Source organism: Abramis brama (assembly GCF_963993115.1).
Source record: "Abramis brama genome assembly, chromosome: 5".
Lineage (NCBI taxonomy): Eukaryota > Metazoa > Chordata > Actinopteri > Cypriniformes > Leuciscidae > Abramis > Abramis brama.
In genome coordinates, this window is record NC_139967.1 from 19,901,700 (window position 1) to 19,927,970 (window position 26,271).

The 26,271-nt window shown below is 35.9% G+C and overlaps 1 protein-coding gene across 1 annotated transcript; it reads left to right on the top strand.

The window, feature by feature from the left end:
• Window positions 1-463: 463 nt before the first annotated feature.
• Window positions 464-25,906, top strand: myo1hb (myosin IHb). Its single transcript, XM_084113726.1, has 32 exons — window positions 464-687; window positions 10,326-10,487; window positions 10,977-11,092; window positions 11,679-11,877; window positions 11,990-12,070; window positions 12,151-12,330; window positions 12,437-12,535; window positions 12,646-12,759; window positions 12,902-12,973; window positions 13,403-13,522; window positions 13,626-13,693; window positions 13,989-14,094; window positions 14,254-14,334; window positions 15,737-15,828; window positions 16,540-16,634; window positions 16,721-16,767; window positions 16,871-16,951; window positions 17,224-17,329; window positions 17,427-17,544; window positions 17,650-17,763; window positions 17,876-17,952; window positions 18,071-18,139; window positions 19,387-19,471; window positions 20,054-20,216; window positions 20,320-20,403; window positions 20,500-20,593; window positions 20,702-20,757; window positions 20,912-21,047; window positions 23,616-23,686; window positions 23,835-23,932; window positions 24,382-24,481; window positions 24,657-25,906. The coding sequence occupies exons 1-32, from the start codon at window positions 667-669 to the stop codon at window positions 24,681-24,683; spliced, it is 3,132 nt and encodes a 1,043-aa protein (XP_083969852.1). The 5' UTR covers window positions 464-666; the 3' UTR covers window positions 24,684-25,906.
• Window positions 25,907-26,271: the final 365 nt, after the last annotated feature.

Sequence of the window (26,271 nt, forward strand, 5' to 3'; positions counted from 1 at the left end):
CAAATTAAAAAGTAAAAACAAAAACCTGTTTTATATATATATATAGATAGATATAGATAGATAGATAGATAGATAGATAGATAGATAGATAGATAGATATTTAAACTAAGATATGCAAGATATTAAATCAAAATGTTTAGGATGAAAATGTGAATGTGATTTTAAGATATATCATTTTGGACAGAGAGAAACATGTAATAGCATTAAACACAATCCTTAAGTATTGGCCAAAAAGTTAGTCATTTTTAGACAACGCAGTGCTGATTTCAATAGCTTCTTTTGAATTGTACAAAAAAAAACAACAAAAAAAAAACACACAATGTATTGTATATTTAGATCACACCATGTAGTCTGCCTTGAGCATTTGGGAATGAGGCCAGTCACAAACTAAAAAAAAGAAAAGAAAAGAAAAATAGGACACTACGACAGCCCATGTAGAGCATGTTTCATAGTGGGATGTCCATAAATTCAGGTGATGCAACCATAATAAGCAGTGTCCCACTTCAACTCTTCTTGGATCTTGTCTTTTTTATTTTACTCTGGATACCAACGCATAGCCTATACAGTACGGTACACCTCTCTGCACCGCTGGCACTGTCCCATTCTCTCCCGGGACTCTCAATTGAAACAAACCAAGCAGGACGTGAATTTTGTCTTCCTTAAAACATGTACTGCCTGAACTCTAAGGTAAGATCTACTAACTGCTCGTAGTGATGCTTATGCTCAAGCTTATTTCTTGATACTGGAATACTGAGTGTATCCTATGTGTGTGTGTGTGTGTGTGTGTGTGTGTGTGTGTGTGTGTGTATGTATATATATATATATATATATATGAAGAGCTCAGATGCAAAAGCCTCTAAGTGCCATCTGAAATTTTCTTCTAGATTGATCATTTTTTATCAAGCTTGTATATTTAAATAAAGTAATTTCACTTAAATGGCAATGAAAATTACCTATTAATTGTCATTTAAGTGAAATAACTGAACTTAAATATACGAGCTTGATAAAAATGATCATTCTAGAAGAAAATTTCAGATGGCACTTAGAGGCTTTTGCATCTGAACTCTTCATATATATAGAGAGAGAGCTATATATTAATTTCCTCCAGTGTTTACATTATAAACCTTATAACACCATGTAATGTTTGAGAATCTACTATCACGGTCAGTTTAGTTCCTATTTATCTGAAGTGTGTTGTGTTTAGTTACAAGAGGGTATCTGTTTTAACATTGTATCAGCTTGCACCACTAACATATAAATTAGGTCAAAGGTGTAGTCGGGGACACTAATTAGGACTGAGAACATTAACATGGCCACTTTGTGTGGAATATCCGATCTTTAGGGCTATGCTGTGATTCCACGATTCCATCATTTTACACCATGATGTATTGACTTACTAATTGACGTTCACTACATATACTTTTTGTTTTAAATTTATTATTTTATTAATTTAAAAATGAAATGTTTTGAAGCCACGTGTTATCAAAAGGTAAATGGTTAGTAATAAGATGTTGTGGAAAGTTAGTTTACCTTTGGAATCTTGTATACAGCGAAGTAATTAGAGAAGGCTTCAGAAAAAAAATCCGATAGGAATTAAGAATTTGAAATAGCAAACACTGTGTGTGATACTATAAAAACATAACTCCCAACGTAGCACCATTAGCCCAGCCAATGGCATTAGTTCGGGGGCGGTCCTATCTGTTGGCCTGACCAATTAGATTATCAGGAAACATGTTTGGAAACAGGCAGGCAGGGACTTTGCAGTTGCGTTTGGCGGTAAACAAATTTCAGCTTTTATTTTTATTTTTATCATTTTTTTTTTTTTAATAGTAGGAGTAGGAGATAATGATTTGGGTGGAGTGGATGAGATAAATGTCAAACTGATAAAAGCAGAGTCGGGCCTCAGGAATAATCTATACTTCACTGGAAATCCTGTTGGTTTGGAATTCCCACAGAAAGGCAACATTTGGATGACATATGCGCTTCGTAAGTAAATGTGATTTAGCCTAACTCAAGTGTGGTACACATCATACATGGATGGAAAGTCTGATAAAAAACGATTCATCTTTTTACTCCATCACTAATTCACCACGTAATTATGACAACCGTGTACACACCACAAAAGTCATAGGCTACTTTTTTCTATTATGATAATAAAGGTGTTTATTGTCATTAGTGTTAGATTTAATGCAGGTTGAATGATTGATTAGGTCTAATATTCGCTATACAGTTTTGCACATCATCACTCACTGCGTGTCTGATGATAAAACAAACAACTATGGCAGACATAAACAAGCTCATAAAAACTTAAAGTCATAACCTAAGTATTTGTTAACATTTTTGCTATTAAATAAACTTTGAGTTCACTGCATCATTCAAAATCATTGGTACACTCATTCTCTCATATCAGTGGACTTGGTTCATCATGTCCCAACTGGAAAAGTCTTAAGGAAAAGCTTAAACTGGTAGCTGGTCCAATCTAGTAGCTTGGTCAGGTCACCACCAGCTTGACCAGGTGCCAGCAAGCTTTGGCAGATCTTGCAGACCAATTTTACAGTCTAAGGCAGGGTTCACCAATCTCGGTCCTGGAGGGCCGCTGTCCTGCAGAGTTTAGCTCCAACCCCAATTAAACACACCTGAACCAGCTAATCAAGGTCTCACTAGGCATACTAGAAACTTTCAAACAGGTGTGTTGGAGCTGGTTGGAGCTAAACTTTGCAGGGACAGAGGCCCTCCAGGACCGAGATTGGTGAACCCTGGTCTAAGGATTGATAATAGATGCATATGTTGTTCTGATTGGTTTATTAACAGTAAGCCTCAGGCTACATTTAATTTGGAATATAATCTTTGTTAAATAAAATATGAAAAAAATAATAATTATTCACTCATCAATGTAATATGTCAATGTAAAAATAGTCAAAATAGTCATCATTTTTTACAGTCTATGAGTAAAATACTATAATTATACAAAATATTTATAGTGTCAAGAGTCAAATCCTTAATTAAATTAAAAAATATTAATTTATTTAGTAATATAGCTGTCTGTGAATGTAAACGGTCTTCAAAGTTGTAAAGTCAAAAGTGCACTATAAATAAAGTTATTGTCTCCTAAAAGAAAGGATCGCCTCTGAACCTCCTGAACAAGTTGTCAGGAATTCGAATCTCACTGTATTATGGCTACACGTCATAGGGTAACACATTTGCATAATGTCCATGTTCTACGTTGTCGGCCGGCGAACAACTTGACCCGCCCTCAAACGCTGTAGCTTTGTCATATGATTAACATCATGTCGAGAAGACGCTGTGTCCTATGCAGTGAAAGTAAATTTGTTTTATTTTCACTTCCGAATGATGAGGCTGCAAAGAATCAGTGGTTAAAATTCATTTTTTTTTTAATGATACCACAGCAGTACAACTACAATCCCAATATTTTGTTGTGTTCCATCATTGTGTCCATTAATGCAGATTGTATGTTCTTACTACTTTGAGTATTGATAAAGGATGGAGCAAGATTTGTTTTACAAACTTTAATGGTACATCAGTCATCAACGTTAGTGCTCGGCTAAGGTATTTGCTGTTATTGATACAGTTAATGATACAGTTCCCACATGCACTGCAATAAATTAGAAATATACACATCGGTTTGTTGATGGACATACACTTGTTCATGCTGATGGTGAGTAATTACAGTTGCAACATCTCATAATGTACGTCAAACTGAGTAGCGTATCACTTGGAAACATACAAGTCGCTCTTGCGATGGAGGTTCGGGTTAAAGGGATAGTTCACTTTGAAATTAAATTTTGGTATGTTTTAGCTTACCTCAAGGGCATCCAAGATGTAGGTGTCTTTTTTTCCGCAGTAGTTTCAATTTTGATATTTTTTAGGTCAAACCGTTCTTGTCTGTCAGTCATTTAATGCAGGTCTATGGTCACCACCTCAAAGAGCATGCACAGAGTCCAAATTAAAACAATTCCCCGTCGTCCAAATTAAACAATTCCCCATCGTAAGTACACATTGATGGCCTAAGACACGAAACGAGCGGTTTGTGTGAGAAAACGAACAGTATTTATATCGTTTTTACCTCTTATACACAGCCACGTCCAAGTGATCTGAGGGCGCGCGCGCATCCTGGTGTGTGACGTGTACGCAGAATGGTGCATAGATATATACACTAGATGTCGCCTTAAAGACATTCGTTCCAATGAACTGCCGTAGACAAGGCGACCTGTATATATCTATGCACCAGTCTGCGTACACGTCAGATCAGATCACTTGGACGTGGCTGTGTATAAGAGGTAAAAACGATATAAATACTGTTCGTTTTCTCACACAAACCGCTCGTTTCGTGTCTTAGGCCATCAATGTGTACTTACGATGGGGAATTGTTTAATTTGGACGACGGGGAATTGTTTTAATTTGGACTCTGTGCATGCTCTTTGAGACAGTGACCACAGACCTGCATTAAATGACTGACAGACAAGAATGGTTTGACCTAAAAATATCAAAATTGAAACTACTGCGGAAAAAAAGACACCTACATCTTGGATGCCCTTGAGGTAAGCTAAAACATACCAAAATTTAATTTCAAAGTGAACTATCCCTTTAAATAACTATTTTTCCAACATTTCATTACCGGACTCGTGCTCGGATTGATATGGTAAAATCAATGCAATCGTTACTGTCTTTACAGTGTGCACGATCGCTGAGGACTGAGGAAGCCTCCGGAGTTAAAGTAACCGTGTGTAACCGCGCTGTAAGCGGAAAGGTCAGTCATAACAAACTGGGCCGTCTGGCCAATCAGAGCAGAGCAGGCTCTCGGAAAGGATGGATTTAGAGAGACTAAATCCTCGGATGAGTTGTTTGAGAGTTATTGAGTTATGTGGTGATGTGCAGTGTATATTATGAGATGCATGTAAACCTGTTGTAGGAGACCTCCAAAACAAAATTAGGAACCTTTAAAATAGCATAATTGGGGCACTTTAACAGGTTGGAGTGGTTCATTGGTGCAAAGAAAAAGCAGACATGATGACTAGGTTTTAGACAATATTATTGCCTTTTGAGTTGGATACATTTGAGGACACATACTGTTTTAAATCCATTCCAGTCTTATTTGGTGCACTTGTTCAACCGTTTCACTGAAAAGAATTGGTTCAAAAGCAGGGCAGTGCATAGACATTTTTAGGGGCAGTGGCCCTGTCTAAAAAATGTATATCTCAAGACATGAAACTAAAAATACATCAAGTAAGTAGGGCAACTGAACCATACATTACCTGAGGAAGTCTAGTAATTACATTCTTTTACAGTAATGAGGTAAACATCCGCTGACTCAGGTTCCATCAGAACCTCAAATGACCGTCCCAGCAGTAATTAGAGATCTATCAGTTTGTAAAAAATAAAACAGAGACAATTTTACACCAAATGGGCTATGAGCCACGGGCCACGTGTTGGTGAGTGGGTAGTAATTAGCAGAAAACGGATCCACCTAATCAAAGATCAGTAACTAGACTCCAACAATGTAATTTTGTGCAGAAGAAGACAGGTAGGAGGAGAGGGAGTAGGGTGTTAGCTCAGGTTTCCACAGCCTTGTGTTACACATGGTGGGGCAGCGGCCGCTAAGGAGAGGTGCTGAATGAGATCTTCTCTTGCTGCCCCTCCATGAATCATTCAGCATCTTGGAGCAGACCAAGAGCTGAGTTTAGTAGTGGTGCTTAAAGTGAAATAATGTCACGAGAGCTCTTCACCATGGATACAAACGTGAGATAGAGAAAGAGAAGAACGATTAGAAAGAAAAAGCAAGCAGAATTGATCAGGACTGAATGTGAAGTGGATCACTCTAGATGTGTCTTCTTCTGGTCTGAGTTTCCATCATGCCAGGGCAAACTGGACACTGAAAGCCCTTTATTCTACTGAACACTGGACTAATACCAGGAGAATAAAGATTCATCTATTCTGGAAAAAGCAATGGATACTGAGGTAATTCAGGAATATTTCAGACGCTTATAGCTGACTGTGCCTTTATTTTAATTTGGCCTAAGATTAATTAGTATTGTGTCTATTTAGAGTATTTACGAGCATATTTGTTTTGAAAGCTAAATTAAAAATACACAAACTGACAAAAAGTACTAAATCATTTTTGTTCTATAAGTTCCTCTTGGTATTTCTTTTTTTTACATTTATTTGAGACTTGTTTTAATATTTAATGCAAATGTGACTGCAAACGACCGTGAGAATGTTATTATTTGGGGGTAAAATTGAGTTCTCCCTCATACTTAATATATGTATATATAAACAGAGAAATCCATGTAAATGGTGTAAATAGGTTCAAAAAGGTAAATCAGACTTTTAGCTGTAAATATTTGTCAAGACTTTGTTTAGTGACTTTTACAGAAGAATGTGGGTCAGTGACCAACGATCAGCTCTAGCTTTTTCCGAAGTCTCAAGCCATATTGTGAGCTGAGCACTGGGATCCTGTGACATACTAAAGTTTTGGGACAATAGCGTGGCCTCTCAGATGATGGTCATTTAGCCAGATAGACTTTCCTTCTCCCTCAAAATCAGCTTTAATGTCTCAATGACTCACTCGGAAATACAACAAGATGTATCTAATAACATTGACACCAAAGTGGAAATCTAAGTCCTCACGGAAATTAAACTGTGGTTTTTTTCAATTAAAGTCTCCTTGTAGTCAATAATTTTATCCCTTAAAACTCACCTTTGATCACCAAAATTACATATTTAAATGTTGTTTCCATGGAAAAAAAAATCTTCATGCCTTAAAATAGCTTGAATGTAACTCTACACCCTTTCCTCATTTAGTATATGTGGTTTTATGAATATGATAATTAGCCCCACCTCCACTCATTCACACAAGCTCAGAGATCCACTCGTTGACGTGATTGGTTACAATGTAGTTTGTGACGTCAGAAACGAGCGCTTTCAAACCACGTTTTTGAGAATATCTTTGGTTCACTGCAGTTTTAAGAAGAAAAGACACAGCAATGGTGTTGACTTACGAATTTGCACATGGTTTGGCTTAAAGCATATTAAAACACCACATTGACATATAAAACAACATTAGAAACTTGATTTTCACCACAGAGGGACTTTAAGACCTGATTAGTTGTGTAATTACAGGAGGAAAATATCAGCAAGCTCAAACTTCCCAATGTTAATAAAAAAAAATGCGTATACACTAGATATACACTACAGTATAATGTGTATATTATTATAATACATCATTATGATATATATAATATTGTATCATTTATATGCATAGCTAAATATTCACGTTGCAACCTAGTAATTTTAAGTCTTTCAGTTGGTTATTGGTACCAAGAAATAAAAGTTTAAAACACTGAGTTTAAAGCTAAGATGATGATTGTCTTTTAAACAGATGCAATACATAACATTCTGTGTGTAATGAGAGAGGAACACTGACAGACTGCCAGAATCTTGGCATCCCCTCTTGGCTCTAGTTTGAGTGCTCTTTGCCAGCTTATAGACAGGAGTCAAATGTGATGCCAGCTTTATCTTTCAGAACATTTCCTAGTCTCTGTCTGCACTTTTGCTTTTGTGGTACAATAGACTGACAGCTTACTTAGCTATATTTTTTTGATAACACTTTTTTTCAATAGTTCACTTCAGACATTTTACTAACTATAAGTAATTTTGCGACTATGTCAACTTCCAGTCATTACAGTATTAGACTGTCTGCTTAATATCTGCTAACATTTGATTTTGATGCTCCCCCAACATTCTACTGACTATAAGAAACTTTGCAAGTATATGTCAACTTATTCTATTAACACTAACCCCAACCTAACAGTAATGCTCTGAGTTAGTTGACATGTAGTTGCAAAGTAACTTATAGTTAGTAGAATGTCTAAGTGGACTATCAAAATAAAGTGTAACCTTTTATTTTACTAATGTTATCAAAAACTGTTTTAAATATTCCCTGGACATGCAGTTTAGAAAATTAAACTTGTAACTTATTGTGCACATGTTGTGGTTTCAACTGGATTTGTTCAAATATGATATGATATATATATATATATATATATATATATATATATATATAGAGAGAGAGAGAGAGAGAGAGAGAGAGAGAGAGAGAGAGAGAGAGAGAGAGAGAGAGAGAGAGAGAGAGAGAGAGAGAGAGACTCATCTGTTCTTAGAGGTAAATCAAGCATCAGTATAGCACCAGACAGGAATGGTTCATTTATTTTTTGTATTCCTGTGACCTTGGCCCAAATTCCATCCCATGACAGGAATGGAGAGGAACCGTGTAATCTCTGATAGAAATAGATTTGCCCTCTGGTTTAAAGGAACCAAGATAGGACAAACCTATGCTGAGCAGAGCTTTTCAGGATGCAAGACAATAAATCCATAACGATTTCTGTTTTAGACAGATGTTTCTTGACACACACATACACGCAGACCCCCGTTTCCTTAGCAAACTTTTTATTAATGACTTCCCATGGTGGAAGTGGTGAGTGTGATATGACATTGTTTCCTGTTGTACTTGAAATAATCACAGATGCTCTTTACAAAACTGGATAAAATCACACAGTTCCCACATCATTACACAGAGAAACAATCACTGCACTGAAGGTAAGGGCTCCAACTTTTACTTTTAACTATTTTTTGAAATGTGCATTCTCTAAATACATTTTCAAAATATTGTTCGAGGTCTAAGATAGGCCTGTAATATGAGAGAACCAAAAAATTGTAAAAACCAAACGTAAAAATTATTACGCAAATTGTAGATTTAAATTTATTCCTGAAGTGAATCCTGAGCAGAGCATGCAGTGCAGCTGGACTAACATACAGCTGACTGTGATATGTCTCTCTGAAAATAAACTATGTAAATTCGCTCAGTTATTTTAATGTTTTTTTTAATAACAGTTTAGGAGTAGTAGCCTATGACTCAGGAATAGTATGTCATATCAAGAATCACACTGTTGCAACAAATAATATTTAGTATCAGCTATAGTGTTTTTCTTTAACAAAATATAAATTATTTAGCCTTTGAATATATAGTTAATATTTGCAATATTTGTACACTGTAAAAATGTGTACACATTTAGGCATGCATATGATCAAGGTGATCTGTTGAAGTTCAATTTGAGCATCAGAATGGGGAAGAAAGGAGATTTAAGTGACTTTGAAGTTTGAACGTGGCATTATTGTTGCTGCCAAATCGGAGTATTTTCTCGGGACATTTTGGGCCCCTTAGTACCAATTTAGCATTTTTTAAAGCCACATCCTACCTGAGTATTTTTGTCCATGTCCATCCCTGACCACAATGTACCCATCTTCTGCGGCTACTTTCAGCAGGATAACGCGCCATGACAGCTCAAATCATCTCAAAACTATTTTCTTGAACTTGACAATGAGTTCACTACACTCAAATGGACTCCACAGTCACCAGATCTCAACCCAATATAGCACTTTTGGGATGTGGTGGAATGGGAAATTTGCATCATGGATGTGTAGCTGACAAATTTGCCAATATGTAATATGTCAGTATGGACCAACATTTTTTACCAGCACCTTGTCAAATCTATGCCACGAACAATTAAGGCAGTGCTGAAGTTTCATTATTTAAGTTTCTTTTTTAAATAACTTTTTTAGAGGACATAGGACTTCATCAACACACAAAAATATATCCTTCCTGTTTGTCAAAAGACCAAGGTAGACCCTGCCGTTATCAGTGTTGATTGATGAATGTTCCTTTTGATGGACTGTGCAGAAAAAACATTTTAGATTAGATAAGTAAGGCAGGGCTCAGACGGTTCATGGCATTTTGTTGACAGGATTTGTTCAAGGCCACATCCAAAATGATATATAGCCTACTGGATGTAGAGTGATAAAGTGATAAATAATAAAGTCAGAGTGAAGGAAAGTCAGTGATCTTGGTCATTTGTGTACATCAGTGAGAGACTATTGTTAAATAATCACCATTAAGATTTTTTTGAATATAAATAGTCAATTAAATAAGTTAAATAAATAAGTGTTTTAAAGATAAGTTTTAAAGTACAAAGCACTTGTTTCAAGCAACTTCTAATGCTGTTGCTGCACAAACTTACAGTAAACTTATAGCCTGAAAACAAGCTGAAAACATTTAAGTTCATAATGGTAATTAATTCCTTAATGTCAAACAGGAAAAATCATGAATATTTGTGACGTATAAAAATTAAATTATTATTGTGCAGTTTAATCTTCTCCTTGAAATAAGAACACATCTGTAAAAACACATCTACCTTTTATTGGAATCGCTGATCGACACCTGTTCCTTTATTTTTCTTGTCTGTGATTAACAGAGTTTAGAGGAGCGCTGCCAGCGGATCCTACAGGAGATGGAGGGGTGTTTGACGGCTCGGGACCGGGTGGGCATTCAGGACTTTGTTCTCCTGGACGCCTACACCAGTGAGACCGCATTTATGGACAACCTTAGAAAACGGTTCAATGAGAACCTTATATATGTGAGTCCTGCACCCACTCATGTGACTTCTGAGAATAGACTGGGATAAAGGCCGGCAATGCAATATCCAGTATCACTGTTACTTTCATTATTGAGATGGGGTAGAGAATAATGTGGACTCTCATGCTGAACACAGGTCACTGCACACAGCAGGTATCCTACTAAGTGAAAATGTTCTCTATACATCTCATTTGCCTTGTCGCAAGAACTGGAAACTCACTTTGCTGATGATTCAGCATGGAGAAGGTTATGAAGGGCACCTTACAAAGATAAACCTCCTATACGAAACTGCTGAGACAGTTATATTTCATTATGATCCTTCTTTAACCTGTGAGTTTATTTTTTTTTGGCTGATTGTTCCAGAACAAACTTTTTAAAAGTTGACAACATATTTTTAAAATGTTTTATTGAACTCGGATCATAACTCAATACTCTTTCGAGGCAAAGGACTGGACATTTTTTCTTGCATGTCTTTGTTTTTCTTACTTAGACCTACATCGGGACCCTCCTAGTGTCAGTAAATCCATATAAGGACTTGGGTATCTATACCAAGAAACAAATGGACATTTATATGGGAGTCAACTTTTTTGAGCTGCCTCCTCATATGTAAGTTTGCATATATACACATGAAAAATACATTATATACAATATATACAAATTATACTTTTATTCCTCAGGGATACATTAAATAGATCAAAAGTGACAGTAAATACTTTTACATTTTTACAAAAAAATATTCAAAATATTTATAATTTAAAATTATTAGTATTAATTATTTTAAAATAATTTTTCAAAAAAAAAATGATAATAAGAAATGTTTCTTGAGCAGAAAATCAACATATTAGATAGAATGATATCTGTAGGATCATGTGACACTGAAGTAACGACTGCTGAAAATTCAGCTTTGCCATCACAGGAATAAAATGCATTTTAAAATGTATTAAAACAAACTTTAATAATATATCACAATATTACAGTTTTTACTGTATTTTTTGATCAAATAAATGCAGCCTTGATGATAATAAGAGACCTTTTTTTAGAAACATTTAAAAATATTACCGACCCCAAACTTTTGAATGGCAATGTATATACACATTTACCATTTGTTCTTAAACTTTACTTTCTTATGTTTTCTTACTTATATTCTTCTTTGAAGATCATTGTTTTAAATGTAGTTTTTCTGACCTCTCAGATTTGCACTTGCTGATAACGTGTACCGGACAATGGTTAGTGAAACCAACAACCACTTCATCCTCATCTCTGGTGAGAGTGGTTCTGGTAAGACAGAGGCCTCTAAGAAAGTCCTGCAGTTCTATGCAGTAAGCTGTCCCAGCACTAGACTCCTGGACAACGTGAGAGATCGGCTCCTTCTTTCAAATCCTGTGCTCGAGGTCAGAATTTTTTTCTAAATGTATCAGTTGAAAACGTTGAAAAATTCTCAGTGTACATGCTCAAAGTGTTGCACAATGTGAAGTATTAATGCTGAGGGCTTTATCTCTACAGGCTTTTGGAAACGCCAAAACCCTGAAAAATGACAACTCGAGTCGATTTGGAAAGTATATGGACATACAGTTTGACCATCGGGTAAAGTCCGATTCGGACAGAAGCAGAATAGCAGAAAAGCATTCCTCCTTACAAATGTAAATACTTGCTTATTCTTTTAGGGAGCAGCTGTCGGTGGCCACATCTTAAGCTACTTACTGGAAAAGTCAAGGGTGGTCCACCAAAATCATGGAGAGAGGAACTTCCACATCTTCTATCAGTTAGTTGAGGGAGGGGAGGATGAGCTTCTTCGCTGGCTTGGTTTGGAGCGAAACTGTCAGAACTACCGCTATCTTATTCAGGTTAGAAACACAGATATTACTTTTTTTATTTTATTGATGCATAGACTTATCAGAGCCATAAACGAAGTATATTTATTTTATTGTTCAAAATCTACTTTCTGGACAGGGAGAATGTGCCAAAGTGAGCTCCATTAATGACAAGAGTGACTGGAAAACCGTTCAGAAGGCTCTTACTATCGTTAAGTTTAGTGAAAAAGATATAGAGGTAAGATGCTCTCAGAGTGATTGGAGTTTGAGCATGTTGATTTGAGTCAGTGTAGAAGGCTGATTTTTAGAAAGAGAGGTCATTGTTTAATACCTTTGGTCTTCTTTTAGCATCTGTTTGCGATCATTGCCAGTGTCCTTCATCTCGGGAATGTTCACTTTGAGGCCAGTGCTCTGGGTTATGCCACATTAAACAGCAGTGCAGAAGTGCACTGGCTGTCAAAGGTATGTTCATCTGTCACTTATGTCAAGTTTTAGAATATTTATGCATTCAAAATGGGATAGTTTATACTGTAATGCCAATATTGACCTTTGACTTTTGTTTCTTTGTTGCAACTCATTTCTTCTTTATTCATGTTATTCTCAGTTATTGGGCATCCCCTCAAACATGTTACAGGAGGGTTTAACTCACAGGAAGATTGAAGCCAAAGCAGAAGAGGTGATGAAAGAAGGATTCTGAACATTGGCTTATTAGTATTGTCTATGTTCTAGTACTCATCCACTTTAGATCCTTTTCTTATGCCAAGTAAATACAACATTTAATGTGACCCAAATTCTAGTATGTTTACATAAGCATACTTACTGAAATATTGCTTGTACTTGTTAAAATTATTAATTGCAACATACTGTAGGTAGCCTATATGCAATTTTTAAATATATATTGTATGACACATTAACTGTTGCATAAAAATTATGTTTTACATTCATATTCCCATATGACGTTGTTTTGGACAATTAGTTTTAAATGGTAAATACATTTATTTTTAAATAATATTAAAATCATTTTGAAAAGTGATTTAAGAGATGGAATAGCATGATGTTTCTGTACTTCGGAAATGCATAATTATATAATATTTATCATTTTCAGGTTCTAAGCCCTTTCACCGCTGAACATGCAAAGTATGCCAGGGATGCACTAGCCAAAGCCATCTATGGCCGCACATTCTCATGGCTCGTTAATAAGATTAATGAATCTTTGGCAAATAAGGTATGCATGGTTTACAAATTCTGCTTTTAATAGTGGTATATAACAAGAAATGAATTAGTCAATAGATTATTAGGTGTTCAATCTATTTATTCTATCAATGCAGGATTCAACCAGAAAGACGGTGATTGGACTGCTTGACATCTATGGATTTGAAGTGTTTGATGTGAACAGGTGACACTGAATCATTGCAATCATACACATTACACATTTCCTTCAAGAAAACTCTGAAAATGGGTTAAGAAGTTAAAACCAATTAGTAACCTTCTTATCAATATAGTTTCAGAACAAGCCCTCTAGACACATCTAGACACAAATAAATGTGCCATTACTGTAAAGTAGAAACACGCTGCACTGATGAGATTATTGCTATTGCATGTAAATTGTCTTATATTTGTTAAGTACTAGATAAATATTTTGATGGATTGATGTTTACCATGTATATAATTACTGGTGATTTGCTCCTCAGTTTTGAACAGTTCTGTATAAACTTCTGCAATGAAAAGCTTCAGCAGCTTTTCATCCAGCTCACCCTCAAATCAGAGCAGGAGGAGTACGAGATGGAGGGAATCGAGGTGAAGTACATACATCATTACTTTGAAATCAACAAGGCCTTTTCAGATATCTACAGATAGTAATGTTATCTAAATGCTTTGTTACACAGATCTGCCTCACTTTCTGTGCTTTGCCATATTTTCATTGATAAACTTTTTTACCCCATGTTGACATTTTAGTGGGAGCCAGTGCCATTCTTCAACAATAAGATCATCTGTGACCTGGTGGAGGAGAAACATAGAGGCATCATATCAATACTGGTACGTAGAATGGATTCATGACATGATTAAGGGTGCTTTCACACTTGGTTCAATTGTCTGGTGCGACTGAAGGCAGGAAAATGCATAGCGTTGCTCACCTCACTTTTATATTTTGTTTTTTAAACCTTTGGTTTTGTTTTCAAAGCGTCAGCACATAACGGCACTTGCGTCTATCTGCCGTACTGCAAATGTTCTAAAGAACGCAGGAGTCCATTTCTGCTGAAGGCGAGCAGGAATGAGATAATTCTCTCTGCTTGCAGTGCTTCAGTCACGCTTGTCAGGAAAGTGAGGGAGAACACACACAAACACACAGGCTGCATCCAAAATCGCATTCCTCCCTAGGTGAAAAACAGTATGTGACAAAAGAAGTATGTCCAAATTCACAGTACACATAAAAGAGTAGGCAACAAGTACCGGGATGACCTACTACTTCTGCCGAGATTCTGAAGTGTGCAAACGATGGACACTTTACTTTCCCATGAGGCCACGGGAGAGGATTTGTGAATGGTAGTAAAGCGACGTAACTGATGCTGATACTACACACACTTGCATACTAAACACACAACATGGTGCGCATTATCGAATCATATGTCCAAGTTTTAATATCATGAGGCAACGATTTTTATCAGGACAAACTTTGAAGGTCTTGATGGACCCAGAAAAACTTTAAAAAAACATTTTATCACAAGTACATTTAAAAAGTAATTTATAGAGAAAATGTTTGTCTTTTTTCGAAGTTGAATTTTAGCAAATGTTTGTTGGTTGGTTGATTTCTCACAAAGTTTTTCCCATGAGGCCATGGGAGAGGATTTGTGAATGGCAGTGAAGCGACTTAACTGATGCTGATAGGTCACATGATAATGACAGCATGGCGAATGTCGTATGTCCGGACATTCATACTACACACACCTTCATACACACAATGTACCTTTTTAGTGGTCGTGAAGTAATTACTTATTGAAAATAAGTACCTACTCAAGAGAGTATGCGATTTTGAACGCAGCCACAGCTTTATCGAATCATATGTCATTAATAGCAGTTTTTCAACAATTTAGTACGATTGCGTTCATAATCAGCAATGAACCGTACCGGAGTTCATATGAACCATACCCTAGGCCTAGACCACCATACCCAACCGAACTCTGACGTCAATAGAACCCGGGTGCACACCAAAAGTGCTAGTATGAAAGAACCCTTAGCTGCGTTCATGTTTCTGTCGAACTGCACTAGAGTTCATTTGGACCTTTTTTCAGGGGTCTCGGTCAGCTTGTTTTGTGCGCACCAGGGTTTGGATGGCAGTGTTCACACTTACACACACTTATTTTCTTTTAATTGAATCAAACCTGCCAAGTGTGAACACACCCTAAGTCACAGTCTTTATGTCTTGTATCCCGCATTAAAGGATGAAGAATGTCTGCGTCCTGGAGAAGCCACAGATTTTACATTCCTGGAGAAGCTAGAGGAAAAGATGTGCGGTCACCCTCATTTTGTCACGTGGGTAAACATTTTAAATTCTTTTTAAAACGGACATAACACCAGTATTTAAATGCTATCATAGTACTTCTGTAGGCATTAAAACAGGGATGTCCAATCCTGTTCCTGGAGGGCCACCTTCCAGAGTTTAGCTCTAGTCCTAATAAAACACAACTGAAGCAGCTAATCAAGGTCTTCAGGATCACTAGAAACTTCCAAGCAGGTGTTGGAGCCAAACTCTGTAGGAAGGCAGTCTTCCAGGAGTAGGATTAGACACCCTTGTATTAAATTAAATCCTTAAAAAATAATAATAGCTAATTTTGTAGATCCTGAATGTAGATCGCTTGCTTTTATATAGATATTACAGTCAATGGCCTTAGCTAAAACCTTCTCCCGTGGTGGGAAAATATGCATCTACCCTTTTAATATAGACATGACCAAGTTGTGTATACAAGGTGTTCTCTAGGCCATACTAGACTGACTCATGGGCATTTATTGAAGGGTGAAGGACTCCTAAATTGCAAATATTGTAGCATTAACTAGTTTGCAGAACTATGTTTTTGGTCTGTATAAAGGTGACTTGAATTGTTAAATTTTGTATATGTATCTGCCATGTAATATAACTTGTAAAGCTGATATAGCTGAACAACTAAAACCTTCACATGCAAAGTAGAATTGAAGGTAAGGTACTGTATTAATTTATTAATCCAATTCATTGTCTCTAAATCTCAGGCACAAATTGGCTGACCAGAAAACCCGCAAGACCTTGGAACGAGGGGATTTTCGACTCCTACACTATGCTGGAGAAGTTACTTACTCAGTTGTTGGTAAGATACTTAGTGCAAACTGTTTTAAGACTGAAAAGTAAAATAAAAAAAAACATTTATTTATCTTGATCTTTTTGTTTTGTCAGGATTTCTTGACAAAAATAATGATCTTCTGTACAGGAACATTAAAGAGGTAAGAGGTTTCCCCACAGCATGTATTCTCTATTGGTCATCTTTAAAAAAAATAATGATTATGAAATCGTCATAAAGATAAAACTTATTTGTTATTGTTTAAGGTCATGCGACAGTCTAAGAACAGTATTATCCAGCATTGCTTCCATGCTATTGAACCTGACGGCAAGAAAAGACCTGAGACGGTACAGTGAAAGATGTTTTAATAGCTAACTAAAAAACAAATAATTATAACAGCCTGATCTATATATTTAAAATGTTTTTCTTGTGTTAATTTTCTGGCAATAAGAAACAAATATACAGATTGTTTGACTACAATTTTAGTATAATTAACACAGCAGATTGAAAACCTGAGAGCCACTCATGATATTGTTTCCAACTTAACCTTTATTTAAGCAGTGGCAGCACTTTAATTTACAGGAATCAAAAATACATTGTTGACTGTTTTTGTGAACAGGTAGCCACCCAGTTTAAGAGCAGCCTTGCAGGCCTCACTGAAATCCTCATGACAAAAGAACCATGGTATGTGCGGTGCCTGAAACCCAACCACTGCAAGCAGCCAGGTGAGCCTTTCACTTCACACCTCTTGTTAGTGGTTTTGTCTGCTGAATGTTTTACCAGACGGTGCCAGTGACCTCTCTCTCACTCGCCTAACCTCAGATCACTTTGATGATGTCATGGTGAGACATCAAGTCAAGTACCTGGGGTTAATGGAGCACCTGAGAGTCAGGCGTGCTGGGTTTGCTTATAGGAGAAGATACGAAGTCTTCCTAAAAAGGTGCATTTGCGTTGTGTGTTTGTTTCCAACAATGCAACTTGCACACATCTTTTGTATCAGGTGCTTGTTCTCACTTTTTCTCACCTGCAAACATGATCATTGCAGATATAAGGCTCTATGTCCTGATACATGGCCACACTGGAATGGGACACCAGCAGAGGGAGTGCAGCAGCTCATCAAACACCTTGGCTACAAACCAAACGAGTACAAGATGGGAAAGTAAAAACTGGCTACTGCAATGATACTGTGTTGTTCTTCTAGGACCAGGAAATATGCACTACCTATAAAATGTTTATAAAACAAAAATATTTTTTCCCTCTAATTTCTCAAGGACAAAAATCTTTATTCGCCATCCCAGGACTCTTTTTGCCACTGAAGATGCATTTGAGGTCTGCAAGCATGAACTGGGTAAGGCGCCAGTAACATCTGACAAAAGAAGGCTGGGATCCCCTGAAGGTCTAGTTATGATTCTTGCAATTCCAGCTTTGACCTGACTGGTTGGTATCTCAAATCTCTTGTGTTACAGCCACAAGGATCCAGGCCAAATACAAAGGCTATAGGGTGAAAGAAGACTACCAAAGGCAGAGAGAAGCAGGTATTGAACATTTCTTGTTTAAAACACTAGAGTTGCATTGCAACATTGCATGGATTATTTTATTATTTTAGAATGTTTCTTTAGGTGCCTTTATAATGTTAGTATGTTTTTTAGATCAAAAGTTGTTATAATTTAGAAATAAAAGGCATATTTCCTAGCCTGATTTTAGCCTCTGATTTGAACACTCTGTTTGAAGGGGCGTGTCTGCTGTGAGACTTCAGTGTAAACGCCCACTGCTGACATGCATGCATATGAAATAGCTATCATTACATGTGGAACTCTCTCGAAACTTTACTATTACAGCTATTATACGTTTTTACTATTACAGCTATCGAGATTAACGAATCGTGAGAAGTTTTTTGAGTATTTAGATCTATTCCCATCACATAAAAGGTTGCAGTGATGAGCATTGAGCAGATGATTGCATGAATGATCTTATCATTGCAACGCAGTTTCTGCACTCTCACTAATGATTTCACCAATGCAAACATGAGGTAAGTACAAGAGCTTGGTTGTGCAGCGTAACAGTGTCATTGAATTCATAACGAGTTTTGGCAAGTGTCCAGATAAACTCGCGCTGTGTGATTGACAGCTTGGGCGATTGGAAGGGGATTGTTCTTTGATCGCTTTCTGTATATATATTAATCACAGTTTAAGTAAGATTATTTTCATCCTACGAGAAACGACGTGAAGTTGATCGTTTAGTCACTGGCTTGATTTACTGATGCATAAACAGTATTGAATGATTTTGAGAGAAAGATTATCTGTCTGAACTTAAACAATTACACATCAGAAATTCACATAACCCACTGGTTCTTCGGAGGCTCGGATGAAGGAACTAAAAAAATACTTTTGTGTTCATTTGTACATCCAAACACTGAGCAACTGCCATGCTTCGCTCGTTTGCAAGCCATGATGTCTCTCGCGTATATTCTCATATTCTCATGGGCGGGCAAAGAAGAGAAAGGGGAGGTAACCTTTCCCCTTATGACAACATAAAGGGAAGATTTCTAGATTCGCCCGTCTGAGCTTTCATTTTCTCAAAAATACCCAGGGCTTGGTTTACATCCATCAAAACGTCTAGCCACTGGGGGACCATAGGCAGGCTAGGGAAACTCATATTAATGTTCAAAAACCTCATAAAGTGAAATTTTCATGCAATGGGACCTTTAAGGTTGAAATCACAAGAACCTTTCTCCCCTCTAGTGACGGCCCTGTACATAACATTACTTTTAATTCATTAACAGCTACCAAGATTGAAACATGTTGGAGGGGCCTTCAGGCCAGAAAAGAGAGGGAAAGAAGAGCCTGGGCTGTCAAAGTCATCAAGAAGTGAGACAATCATGTCAGATCCTTCCTGTCAGTTACTTCTGCTTTTACGTGACCAAAGTAATGTTGGAAAAGCTTTTATACAGGCACTGAATGACAATTAAATGAAAATTTTATTGATCTAAATATGATTTTATGGAAATGCACGTTTGGGATCAGTAGGATTTATTTTTGAATAAAGTTTTGAAATACTTTTATTCAGCAAGGATGCATCAATTTGATAAAAGACACAGTATAGACATTTAAAATGTTACAAAAGATTTCTATTTCAAATAAATGCTGTTCTTTTGAACTTATATTCATGTGGAAATGTATCACTGTTTTCAAATGTTTCACCCCCCAAAAATTCAGCTTTGCCATCTCATGAATAAATCACATTTTAAAATTGAGTGAAATGGGTACATTTAGTAAATTTACAAAAAAAATGTAACCATAGTATTTCAAAATATTTGACTATTTTGATCAAATGAATGCACATTAAAAAAATCTTACTGACTTTTGAACAGTAATGTATATACATATTTAAGGTAACAATCAAATTTTATGATGTTTGAGCTGTAAGATATTTTTTCCCAAATCCTGCAGGTTTATCAAGGGCTTCATGAACAGGAATCAGCCTGTAAGCATGGATAACTCTGAATATCTGGCCTTTGTCAGACAGAGCTACCTCACTCGACTCAAAGAGTATCTGCCAAAATCAGTAATAGACAAAACTACCTGGCTGACTCCTCCACCAATAATGCAAGAGGTAGTCCATATATTTTTGGACCTGTTATCATTGAAACACTGCAAAGTTATTGATATAGCTGAGGTTTATGATTTCACTAATGAAACTTTACATTTATCTATAGGCCTCAGTGCTCTTACGTAAGTTGCACACACGTCTCCTCGTACGGAAGTATGTTCGGGGGATCAGTGCACAGCGGAAAGTGCAGGTAAAATTGTCATTTTCACCTCTCATTTATCTGAACATTTGTTTTCACATTTTATTCTCTGTCTGGAATACTTTTACAGTTCCATTTCATTTTCAGCTGCAAATCAAAGCACTGACCAGTGACATATTCAAAGACAGAAAAGAGAACTACCCTCAGAGCATCTGCCAACCCTTTGCTGACACTAGGATAAGTAAGAGTTTATGATTTGTTTTATATACTTCTGCTGCTGTAATTGTAAATGCAAAGATCAAGAGTAAACATTACAAAACTTTGCTCTCTCTATGTTTATTGTCTTCAGGTGAACAGGACATGAACGTCAAAGTCTTGCAGCTGATTTGTCCTGAGGGCATTGAGGTATGTAAAACTTTACATACACATGTATGTACACATTTCTGAGCTTGTTTGACTATGAGTACAGTAGATCTATATTCATTTATTTTTCAGTCAGACAGATGTTTATATCATGGGCAGGGGAAACGGATTGTAAACTCTCTCTCTCTCTATACAGTACAGTGTTCCAGTGATTAAGTATGACAGGAATGGCTTTCGGCCACGTTTCAGACAGCTGATCTTCACCCAGGCTGCTGCGTATCTGGTCGAGGAGGCCAAAATTAAACAGAGGGTGAATTACAGCTCGCTTAAAGGTAAATCTCAATGTCCAACAGTGCTGGATAGATTACTTTAAAATTACAAATTTTACAAATAAGATTACAAATTGTAGTCCATTACTGAATACAAATTACATGATAAAAATTGTAATCAGTAATGTACTCTATTACATTACAATTTTTTTTTATTACTTTTAGATTACTTTTGATCTAACTTGTTTATAACATTAAAAAGCTAAAATTTAAATAATCGAGTTAAATTAGAAGAAATAATTTGAAAGTTAAAAAAATCCGAATAAAACGATCTAATAAAAAGATTAAATATTTAATTTGTTTATGCTGTGCAGCCTCTCAATTTTGCATGTAATTTGTCACGTCTGTTTTTTGTTTAATTTCATGTTCTTGTTTTCATGTCTTTTATTTAAACAAAACATGAAAAAATACTGGTTAGATTTGACTTGACAACCTAAACTTGAACATGAACATGAACATGAAACACAAAACTCTCTGTTACAGGGAACAAAGCTAGACAGGGAACAATGGAAACATGAGGGCTATATATGCACACAGAGACTAATGACTAACAAGGAACACCTGTGTATAATCAAACAATGAACCAATGAGAAAACAGAACAGAGAAACACATGACCTGAAGCAACCAATCAGAACAGGACACATACGACTAGAGGTGTGTTCGACATCGGCTGCGGCTGGATGTAACCAATTGGCGAGAATTGCCTGTGTTTGCATACTTTACCACAGCCAAAGTGAAATAAATGCAATTTTTGTCAAATACACAGACTTTTCAGAGACATTTTCATTCAATACTTAATGTACTGCTAAATAGAGCGTCTGTTTGTACAAGAATAAAGTTAAACATAAGCCTATACTATCAATGAAGTGGGGTCTACTTTTTTTAAATCAATTTTATTTTGATAAACATGACACAATATAACATTGCGACTACATGAAAAGAGATTTTACAGTTATAAAAAAACAGATTTGTGAGCATTTGTGGAACTGAAGGTGTGAGAATAACGCGATTGTTGTCTTGCGGTGAATCCGGCCAATCGTGAAACAGCTGTGTCGTCATCAGGCTGAGTCTTCCATCTACTCTCGAATCGCTCTCGCGGTACTTTGATGACATACGTCACAGTTACATTGCGTCGGCGCTGTCTCGAGTCGGACAAAATTTCTATCCGGCATGCACAGCTTCAAGTCAGCCACTGATCGGTCTGCGCAGCGCTGCATGAAGTCAAACAAGCCTTAGGGAAACAAAAGACGTCCTGCGTCCCAATTCGCCTACTTATACTGCGCCCTAAAAGTATGTACTCTTTTTGTGAAGAAAAAGTACATACTTTTAAGTGTGTAGCAAAAGAGGAGACAAGCTTTGAGACATATCACTTCATACAAGTGCGTCTTTAATGGTTGCTCTCTGTCGCATCCTGTCACAGTAAACTGGGCTGTCCGTCATCTTGTCACAGTTAAAATCCTCCACATTTCATTTCATTTCCTACTGTATCGGAAACAAATGTAGTAGCACGTTGATCTGCAGTCGCTGGTCTTTCATGCGGAGACTCTCCTCTCATTAATGCATAATGATGATGCATTTAAAAGTTAACGGCCAAACGGATCGACCACATTGTTATTGCAGATGAAATATAATGGGTGACATTAAATAATTTTTTTTTATCAGGTTAAACTTTGATTATTAGTCACTCAAACCTTTATCTAAACCTCTTACCTTTGGTCGCGCACATCCGCCATGTTTTGCAGTTTTTAAACACTTTTTACTTGTGTTTGTAGCTCTGAACCGAATCCTCATCCAAAGCGCAATGGGCTGTGGGCAATATTAGCCTTTAGAGTGTGCACGGATCCACACTTCAAAATCTACCGGAAATAGTAGATCATCCGGGGACTTTTGACATACTTTTTCCAATATACTATGCTTTGGGACACACTTATTCTAATCTCACATACTATTTAGGATGGCTAGTATGGACGTTGGGATGCAGGGATGATCAAATGAGGGCAAGGAATCTCCTGACAAGGAACCAGGAAACTGTAAAAATAAAAGACATGAAAACAAGAACATGAAATTAAACAAAAAACAGACATGACATAATTATAGTCGCCTGACAAGTGGCCAGTCTGTGTGTGCAATTCCACAAAACGTTTGAGAAAGGAAAATTAAAACATTTGATTAGGAGTATTTTAAAATGTAATATAATCTAATTACAAGTATTTAATTTTTGTAATCTGATTATGTAATCCAGATTACATATAATCAACACTACTCGGCACAAATTCCCAATAATTAAGTATGATTGTGTGAAATTTGCCATCAATTCAGATTTCAGAGGCATTTATTTAAATATATATTATTTTGAATATAGTCTATGCATTATAATATAAATATAACTACTAGAAATGATCAAATTTCATTAAAAGCTCATTTTAAATGAATAGTTTTGATTTTAATAGTCTTATTTTTATATTTGATCTTTTTTTTAACTCGTGTAACACACCATTACTAAATAGTAAAGTTCCATATTATACCATACAATAACTTTGTTTACATAAGATATATTTGCGTATTTACAGGGGTGTCTGTCAGCAATTTAAGTGACAACTTCCTGATTCTCCATGTCACATGTGATGACACAAAGCAAAAAGTAGGTGAACAAATACCTTTGTGAGCAATAATTGCTTTAAATGACTGTCATGTGGTAAATTGAAACAAAAACAAACATTTTGTTTACACACATGTATAGTAATATAATTTGAATACAATAACCTGTCATTGAAATATTCTATTTTTAGGGGGACCTGGTCTTGCAGTGCAGCTATCTATTCGAGGCATTGACAAAAATCTGTGTAGTGACAAAAAACCAAAGCCTTATCAAAGTTGTACAAGGAAGGTGAGATACTTTTACCTGAATTGCCTTTGGGTACTCGGTCCTGCTTTCAGAGATAAATCATTTGTTGTATTGGTAACACTTTACAATAAGGTTTAATTTAAGTTTTTTATTAGTTAATGCATGAACTAAAATTAACTAACTATGAGCAATACATTGGTTTTATTACAGTATTTATTAATCTTTGTTAATGTTAAAAAAAAGACAGCTGTTCATTGTTTGTTCAGGTTAGTTCACAGTGCATTAACTAATGTTAACAATAACAACTTTTGATTTTAATAATGTATTAGTAAATGTTGAAATTAACATTTAAAAAAGATAAAATGCGGTAGAAGTGCAGTTCATTATTAGTTCAAGTTAACCAATGTTAACAAATGAAACCTTATTGTAAAGTGTTAGCATTGTATTTAAATGCATGCATTATACATATACTGAATCATTGTCATTTGTAGTGTGAGGTTTGACATCCAGCCTGGCAAAGAGGGATTTGTGGATTTTAAGAGCAGCAGTGAATGCATGGTCTACAGAGCCAAGAATGGACACTTGATGGTGGTGGGTTCACATAATGCAATGCATACAACATAATGAATACATTGGAAACATAAAAAATATTAAAAGTGTAATCTTTATATCTTTGTAATCATTATATACCACTATAATGTGGAATATTATTAAAAATGATGTTGAAATTAGTTACATCTATTTATGTGATCATTTTCTTTTGCAGGAATCTGCACGGACAAAATCTCGGTGACATGTTTCTCCTCTCAAAACGTATCTTCAATGGCCCAATTAATGCATTTCAGTCAAGTTTAAACACTACAATTTGCCCTAAAAGAACCTACACGCTAAAAGTTCCCCTAATCAAACACACCTGATTCAACTTATCAGTTCATTAGTATAAACTCCAATACCTGAAATGAGTTTATCAGATAATGGAGAGGAAATGTGGACTTATGGGGCTATTCCAGGACCAGGGTTGGGTAACCCTAAAATATTCATTTATTTTTCAAGGGACAAATCATGAAATATCATTGTAATTTATTCACCAAATAAGAGAAAAGGGAAACAAGTCAGACTGGTGTAATGGGTAATAGGATTTTTATTTTTTATTTGTTTTATTTGAATAATATCAGGTTAAATTCTGTATTTTAGTTGTATATTTTACTTTGTCTTTGTGTATTTATAAGCCCATGTTTTGTTATAAACATCCAGCAGTTAATGAAAATTGCTAAGTTTTTTATCACATGAATTGAGTTTCTCTTGGTTTTTGCTAATTGTGGATCTTTCTGGTGGACAAAATATAGAAAAATAGTTGCTTCAAAGCACAAACCTTTTTTCCTCAAATGATGTAAATGTGTTAATTTTGTTAAATCATAAATGTTAACTGTTCAGTAAAAAAAAAACCCAAATATGTGCATTCGTTACTCTGACCAATAATCTTTTTAAAACTGTGTCAATTGTGTTAGTTTATTTTGTTCTTTATCCCATACTGCCAACACCTGACTACATAGGGCATGCCATCTTCTGCTTTGCAATGACAAACATATAACAAATAGCTGAAACTGGCTTCATATTCCCAGAACACCAGAGCAAAACAATGCATGCATGTAGGCATACACAACATTTGTATACATTCAAATATAAAAATGCCACTTGTTGAGAGACAGAACACACATGTAATATCTGCATAGAGATCTGATAATCAATTCCACAACAAGCAGTTGCTGTCCTTTATATAATACTTTATCTAGCCTAGTGCATTCAAATTTCTGTAGCAGTAGCGGTGTTAGAGTACAGAAAATATTAGCATTTGTATAATTTCATATAATCAAGATGTTCAACTCATTTAATGATTATGTAGTGTTTGTTTTTTTTAAATAAAAATTGAGATGTCTGGTTTTTCTCCTGCAAATTCAGTTCAGCCATGTATAAACTGTATTATGACTGCAGTGGTAATAAAGTGGTTATTAATTATTGAGTTGTACTTTGTGGACATTCAACATGAGACCCTGATGTTTCCTATATAAGCATAAAAATAGAAAAAACGAATGTATGATGATTCATAAATCATATTGAGAATTTTTTGAGTAGGCTTATATGAGATGATGACCTAATATGAAACTGTTTGTTGCCACCTCGTGGTGAATGAATGGAGAATGTTTTGATCAAGGGACTTCGATATCGATGCCTCAAATTATTTAATCATTTAAAAAAAAAGTTTGAACCTTTTGACAAACATCAGCCTCTGTCTATTGCTCAATATGTTTTTCCAACTCTATAACGAGAAACGTGACAACCACCGAAACGAATGCGTGCAAGTGGCGACGTGGAACACCTTT

Bases quoted from the DNA above. Each gene is read 5' to 3' on its own strand.
- myo1hb (XM_084113726.1), top strand. From the start codon at position 667: ATGTACTGCCTGAACTCTAAG. The intron at 11,878-11,989 runs GTCAGAATTTTT...TTATCTCTACAG, and splicing joins TTTCAAATCCTGTGCTCGAG to GCTTTTGGAAACGCCAAAAC. The intron at 12,760-12,901 runs GTATGTTCATCT...TGTTATTCTCAG, and splicing joins AAGTGCACTGGCTGTCAAAG to TTATTGGGCATCCCCTCAAA.